The 7,866-nt window shown below is 40.8% G+C and overlaps 1 protein-coding gene across 1 annotated transcript in view; it reads right to left on the bottom strand.

Annotated features, from left to right (window-relative positions):
- The window catches only part of pard3ba (par-3 family cell polarity regulator beta a), a 216,863-nt gene that overhangs the window by 202,489 nt on the left and 6,508 nt on the right, over window positions 1-7,866 (bottom strand). Inside the window, exon 2 of the mRNA XM_037696743.1 lies at window positions 1,298-1,399. Coding sequence (XP_037552671.1) covers window positions 1,298-1,399 — 102 coding nt within the window. The remainder of the gene's footprint in view (window positions 1-1,297; window positions 1,400-7,866) is intronic.

Below are 7,866 nucleotides of genomic sequence, written 5' to 3'. Positions count from 1 at the left end.
TATAGCAAAGCCACTTTCCCTCCTCTGGACATGTCCAAACCACTGTCTCTCATCTGGATATGCCCAAACAACTATTCCTCCTGTGGACATGTCCAAACCATCTCTGTCTGGCCTGTCTAACTTTATCTCCCAGTTGTTCAACCTGGGCTGTACCTCTGATGATCTCATTCCTAATCTTATCCATCCTTGTCACTCCTAAGGAGAACCTCAACATCTTCATTTCTGCCACTTCCAGTTCCGTCTCCTGTCTTTTTGTCCATGTCTCTGTCTCCAGACCATGCAACACTGCCCGTCTCACTACTGTCTTGTAAACTTTTCCTTTGACCAGGTGAAATTAGTACAATTCCTGAAGAGTGTATGTTCTATTATGTTTGGCGGCGCCTGTAATGCCTCAAAAGACACGGCACAGGCAGGAAGAAAATAAAAAACAAGTTTAACCGTGACATGACTTCATCTTTCTTAGTTGAAGTTTTAAGATGAGCCAATAAAATCTGCGACTCAGCAACTCCTGCACGCATGCAGATCGTCCCAAAAGATGAAGCTTTTGTTTTGCGAAAAACTGTTTCTCCTTGACGGAAGATTCCCATCTATTATTTAGCTTTGTCCCCATTTGCAAAAAAAGACTTATTTCCCTCAAGAAGAAGCCAGAAAACACACACACGGCTGTTCTGCAGCTTAAAACACCAGCTAATAATGCCCAGCACAGATCGACTTAATATTCCATTTCCATTTTATTTGGCCTTCTTGCTGACTAAGTGTTGGTAATTTATCATTCACCTAGACCCGAGGCTTATGAATATGGATTACGGGCAGTTTATTAGCACGTCTTATGAATACATTATTGGGAATTAGAAAAGAAGAATAAATTTGCTCATTATTTAAATTCTGCCAAAGTCTTGTATGTGTTTTCAGGCAGGTAAAATTGTTTACTGAAAACTGTTTTAGTCTAATATTAGGTATATTTTCATTTAAAACTCGTAACTGCATGCAATTACCATTGCTTTGCCTGATGGGTAATTTGTCACAAGGGATCAGACTCCAAGTGTGGCTAAGTTTGACACTTTTTATTTTAAATTACTGTCCGTCACACCAGGTAAAAATAACATTACTACCACCGCAAACGCTTAATTTGTTGTGTTGAGCGATCCAATTGTAAGAAAACTCTGCTGTCTATCAGACGTCAACACTGGAAATGAGAACAAGATAGACCGAAAGTATATATACATGTTTCCAATCTTTTGCAATGGACCTCTGTAAAAATAAATAACTCAAATCTAAGCATCCAACTCTTTCTCACCTTTTCTCGGTCTTCTACTAGATCACTGATCATGTCGTCCATGTCCAGGATTCCTCCATCATCGTACTCCAGGTGGTGAATGTTCACTGCCGTATCTCCATCCTGTCAGGAAAAAAGGGGGTTCAAATTAGCACGAGGAAATAAAGAAAACTGGTTCAATGATGAAGATTGGGCATCTCTTGCAGACGGTACGATTCCTGTAATCCTGGGTCCTGTTCAGTCGCAGAGAACCGAGCGCAAGCACAGATTTCTATATGTTTTGAAGGAATATAAAAGGTCTGGAGGTGTTTTGTTTTTTTGTTTGTTTGTTTTTTGGTTTGGCTCAAATGAGGTCCAACAGGTTTGAAATGTTCCAATCCAGTACAGTCACAGAGAACTGTCCTCCTTTGGACAAAGAACTCAACCTTGTTCCCAGAACATGCCACTAATGAGGACACCCTCAATGGCCGCCAACACTACTGTGGATATAACGGTTCTTATTTCTCAAGCTTCGTGAAACCCTTTTATCCAGAGCCAGCTCCCTCTTGGGATTGCTACCATCATCTTAATCTGGACATCGCAGAGGATCTTTGCCCAGTTATTTTCTGCAAATTTTGGAGATTACCTGTTTAGACTTTGTAGCTTTTAGTTCATCCTCAGCGCGTATGGTCCTGTACTTATTTTAACCACTTGATGATGACATTCTGTAGGTGCCAACTTGTGTCTATTTGATTTTAGTCACTTTCTCCAGGTCCAGGAGAGAAACCCAGACCTTCCTCTCTATGACCCACATCAAAACAACCATCAATATCAACGTGGACCCTCACCAGTGCGCATACCGCGAGAATCGATCAACAGAAGATGCCATATCCTCTGTGGTCCCCACTGCTCTCACCCACCTGGATCAGAAAGACTCCTACAACCGTATGCTCTTTGTGGACTTCACATCTGCCTTCAATACAACGATTCCCCAAACCCTGATGGAAAAACTACTCACACTAGGACTAAGCCACTCCGTTTGCAACTGGGTCCTAGACTTCTTAAACAGACCACAGTCAGTGAGGATCCACAACTTCTCCTCCTCCACTATAACCCTCATCACTGGCTCTCCTCAGGGCTGTGTGCTGAGCCCTCTCCTGTTCACTCTGCTCACATATGATTGTGCAGCTACCCAACCAGACTGTCATATTATAAAGTTTGCAGAAGATACAGCGGTGGTGGGACGCATCACAATTAATGATGGTAACTTGGACCCTTTATACATAATTTTGTTCCATCACATGTACCACATGTGGTGGAATGACAAATAAAGAACCTTGAATCCTTGAATCCTTTGGCTTGGACTCTTCTAAAAATTATTTTCACTCTTTTGTATGAAACTTTATAGGGAGCACCTGGTCGTGGCTAGTTTATGGTGAAATGATGTTCTGCTTCCATGTTATCACACCAACGATCCTCACTGGAACCTTCAGTAGTTTAGTGCAGTGTTACCCCCTACCATTACCTAAGGAAGGTGCCCCGCCCTGTCAACAAAACAGAGCGCACCGCCTACGGAAATTGTCCTCCCCCGGTCAACAACTGCTGGCAATGATGTAGCGCTAAGCTAGTGGCGCGCAATACGGAAGTAGTGCTCCGCTTCTCTCAAACCCCCCCTCCCCGATTGACAGTCGACAACTGCCGGCATTAACATACAGGCGCACAACACAGACATGTGTCCATCTCTCCAACCCCACTAACAAAAATCTTCCAAGACAAGAGCACCCTGCCAAGGCAACTGACCTAAGGGTAACGCTGTAGTGTCAGGAAATTTCTGGTCAAAGGTTATAGATGTTTTTTTATAAGTGTGGCTGAAAACATTCTTCCGCTCTGTCCTGAGAACAAGAAGCCCAAAACAAGAAAACACCAGCTCCCAAGACACGGTCTCATCTCTGCCCATGAACCATATGTTTGTGTAAATGGAGAGTGCTGTGTAAGAAGGCTGCAGCTTTCTCCAAGGACACCTCCTGAACTCCGTGAACTCAGCTGAGATGAAACGAGTATTAAAGCGAACAGATAACGCGGCTCGTGGCTTTTTTTTCAGTGATTTATGTATATTTATGTAACCTCTTCTGAAATCTGACCTTGCAAGTATAAATACAGATTAAAAAAAAATCTCCTGCCGTCGAGTGCGATTCTTTTGGGTAAACAACGCAAGCGAGAGAGATTTTTCTCCAACGTTTAAGAACTCTTCTATAACCAGTGCCATCGGTATGTTCTGCAACAATAAGGTTGCAACGGTCTTGAGACGACTCCATCGTTGCACCCATCGTGAGATGCAGTGTGGCACCTCGGTAATGAGACGCCGTTTTATGGTTATCACTTGAACCAGTTGATTTTATTTTTCATTAAGTGACAGGATTGCTTTATAATTACTAACAGATTTCAGCCGGTGTCATGACTTTCCATGGCCTTTTGCACCTCTTCATGTGTTCAACACGTATATACGTATATTCCATTGACACCATGTGCGGCAGAAAATGGCCTATTAGGAACTGTTCGTACCAGTAAACAGAACACAAGGTTGGATTATCAGCTCGGTGTTTTTAGAGGAGATAAGCCTCCAAGGCTGGAATGACTCTTTGGCTGTTTCATCAGAAAGATGCTCACGCTGCTTGGCCTGCATATACATTTGAACTTTAAAACAAGTACCAACACTCCGGACACAAAGCCGTGCGTCTTGCTACGACCTGCACACAAACATCCTGCATTTCTCACAAAATCTCCTAGCACACACCGGAAATTTCAGAAAAGACTTGTTGCTAATAATACGCCTCTTCAGCATCCAGGCAAAACTTTTCCAAAAGGCGTCTTCTCAGAGCATTTCCACCGGACCTGAAAATCAGGTCCAGCCTGACGGTCGGAAGCATTCTTCGTCTAACCGACCGTTGACGTGCTGGCAGAGGGCGTAGTCAGAGGCGGCGACATGGCAAGGATAGTAAACGCCGGTTTTGGGATGACGTCATGTTACCAACAGAGCGTTTATCTAAAGAAAAACGTTTTTAATGGTAATCAGTGAAAACGGGGAACAGAACACAGCAGCTTCTCTTTAACGATAGTTAAAACAAGAACGCCGACTCAAATACTCGATAACAGCATCTACATGATTTCTAAAACTAACTGAAACGAGTGCAGCAGGACGTATAAACCGGAGTATCTATGGAGTATAGAAGGAAAACCGGCAAGAGAAAAACTTTTTTTTTAAAGGGTAAAAAAAAAAAAGTTTTTTTGATGGGAATCAACAAACGTGAAAGTCAACATCCTGCGTCTCACCCGCTGATCCACAGGACCACGTGTCATTACGAAGCCGTTTGGGTGTTTTTCCACCAGCGCTCCGTTGTGAATTTAAATGTAAATCCATCCAAACAGATTCAAACATATGTTCACCCCCGCGCTTTAACTCATTCGGCTTGGTTTGGTCGTTTTTTACGTCACCTTGCTCAAACCAACGGTTCTTGTTTTTTTTTTATAAAAGCTGGAGATTTAGGAAAAGTGAGCACAGTTTAACTTAAATTATGTAAAATTTTAAATAAAGCTAAAGAAATTGCATTTTTTGAAAAAATGCAGTGTGAATGCTTTTCGCAGAACTTGCTGAAAAACTGCTGAAATTAGCTAAAAACTGCTGAAATGGAAAAACAAGCCTAAATTAGCAGAAGAAAGCGGAAACAACACATATTTGCTGAATTATGTTTAAATAAGAAATTAGCACAAAAAATTAGGAAATTAGCTAAAAAAAAAAAAGCTGAAATTAGCAACAAAAAAAAATTTGCAGAAAAGTAGCTGAAAATGCAGAAAAAGCTTAAACTATCAAAAGAAAGTGGAAGACGCTGAAATGAGCATGGAATTAGTTGAAAAAGCTAAATTTAGCATAAAAACAGCTAAATACTAGCTGAAATACCATCTGGCAGAAATAAATTAAAGAGGCTGAAAGCAGCAGAGATCTGAAAACAGCTAAAATTAGCTAAAAAGTTGAAAAGGTCTTAAATTTAGCTTAAATTAGGAGAAGAAAGCAGAAAGGACATGTTTGACCGATAAGGCTAAATGAAGCAGGAATGAGCACAAAAAATGGAAATTATCTGAAAAAAAAAAAACAGCTGAAATTAGCACAAAAAAACCATCTGAAAAGTAGCTTAAAAGGGCAGAATTAAGCTGAAATTACAAGTGGAAATATCACATTTTTTGCTGAATTAGGCTGAAAAAAGTTGAAATTAGTGCAAAAAATGTGACATTAGCTGAAAAAGTTGATATTAGCATAAAAACAGCTAAATAGTAGCAGAAATTGTAGAAAACGTTCAAAGTTGCAGAAAACAGCTGAAAGGAGGATAAACTGAAATTAGCAGGAAGACGTTACTTAGAAGAAGCACAAAAATGTTTTAATTAGCATAAAGAAGCTGAACAGAGCGAAAAACTGCTGAAATTAGCCGAAAGTAGCTGAAGCAGAACAAAATGTGAAAGGAGCAGTAAAAGGTTAAACACATCTAAAGATATGAAGGAAAATGAGCTCAATTCATTTTCTATGAGGGAAAAAATGTCAGAAAAGGCTAAATATGTCAAAAAGCTAAAGTTGCACCAATACCAAAAGTCACAGCAGGATTGTCCTGAAAGAGCCGAACGTTTTGATTCATGATTTGTTGAAACAGCTGAAAACTGCGGGACGAGAGTCGTACAGAAGAAAACTGGATGACGACAGAGTGAACAATGACAGAATAAAGAAAACAACTCAAGTCATATTTCTTCAAACCTGCATCACCTTTGACCTTTGACCTTTCTGTGCAGGTATTCATCTCGAGGTTGCAGAGTAGCGACAACAGGAAGTGTTGTTCCTTATCGACTAATAAAAAGGTGATTTTAACGTCACCTGTCCTGCTGCCGTGTGTTATTTAGAACAGGACTCCGGTAGTTTTGTTTGCAGATCTCTGGAGCAGCCCCATCGTGCACAGGAATCGTGCACAGGAGGGAAGCGGCAGGTCGGAGTGGTTACTCTTTTAAAAATGCAACCTGCGGAGCTCAGCTGTGATGCTCAAACTGGGCCAGGTGTGTGTGTGTGGGGGGGGGTTGAGCACTTCCAGCTTCTTCAGCGAGCTGGAGTGGATACCGGCGCTGCAATCTGCACCGTGACAGGAAGTGACGAGTAACCAACCGCTTCCCCGTGAGAAGTCACGACGCTCGGCCCGCCAGGCTGAAGGTGGAAGCCGAGACGAGCGGAGGTGAGTCAGCAGGCGAGGAGATGGAACTCTATCCGTCTGAGAAACGGCTGGTCCTCATCTTGAACCTTGTTCCAGACAACACAGACCTCTCAGGTGTCCTTCTGGAACATCTGCCCTGTAGACTCAACGTTTGCTGCAACGTCTCGAAAAGAAAAGCTTCACGTGGCCGAGAAGAGACTCAACAGCAAGTGATCGCTTCCTGTAAAGATCACAGTCAAACGATGCACGACACTTTAAAGTGCTCACGTCCTCTAAGAAAACTTTCCCACCATCATCGTCTGATCATGAAGCAAACGATCCGTCGTCATCCAGTTTCCTTCTGTACGATTCTCGTCCCTCAGTTTTCAGCTGTTTCAACAAATCATGCATCAAAACGTTCGGCTCTTTCAGGACAATCCTGCTGTGACTGTTGGTATTGGTGCAACTTTAGCTTTTTGAAATATTTAGCCTTTTTTGCCATTTTTTTTATCATAAAATGAATGGAGCTCATTTTCCATCCTTCAAATCCTTAGATCTGTTCACAACCTTTAACTGATTCTTTCACACTTTGTTCTGCTTCAGCTGCTTTCAGCTTCCCTCTGCAAATTTTAACTTTTTCCAGCTACTAATTTAAGCTGTTTTGTGCTCCCTTCAGGTTCTTTCTGCTAACTAGAACATTTTTGTACTTCTAACTTCTTTCATCTAATTTCAGCTTGTTATGCTCCTTTCAGCTTATTTATGCACGTTTCAGATTTTTCTACTATTTCAGCTGCTATTTAGCCGTTTTATGCTAATTTTAGCTTTTTCAACTAATTCCACATTTTTTGCAGTCATTTCAACTTTTTCAGCCTATTTCATCTAAAATATGCTCTCTCTACTTCATTCTGGTAATTTCAGCTACTTTTCAGCTGTTTTCAGATAAATTCAAGATTTTCATGGTAATTTGGTAATTTCATGGTACCTTCACGCTCCTTTCAGCTTAGTTCTGCTAGTTTCAGCTTTTTCGACTATTTCAGCTACTATTTAGCTTTTCGTGCTAATTTTAGCTTTTTCAACTAATGCCACATTTTTTGCTCTCATTTAAACTTTTTTCACTTTCATTCAGCAAAAATGTGCTCTCAACTTTTTTGGTAATTTTAGCTTCTTTCAGCTTTTTGAGCTACTTTTCAGATGTTTTTAGCTAATTTCAGATTTTTCAGATAATTTCCAATTTTGTGCTCATTTCTGCTTCTATTAACCTAATTGGACAAACAAGTTTCTGCTTCTTTATGCTAATTTAAGCTTGTTCTACCTTTTAAACTACCTTATTAGCATTTTTTAGCTAATTTCAGCTGTTTTCAGATAAATTCAAGATTTTCATGGTAATTT

The sequence above is a fragment of the Nematolebias whitei genome, chromosome 23, assembly GCF_014905685.2.
Source record: "Nematolebias whitei isolate Nwh7 chromosome 23, NemWhi1, whole genome shotgun sequence".
NCBI lineage: Eukaryota > Metazoa > Chordata > Actinopteri > Cyprinodontiformes > Rivulidae > Nematolebias > Nematolebias whitei.
Note: the sequence above shows the minus strand (reverse complement) of the source record. Positions and strands in the feature narration are given on the sequence as shown.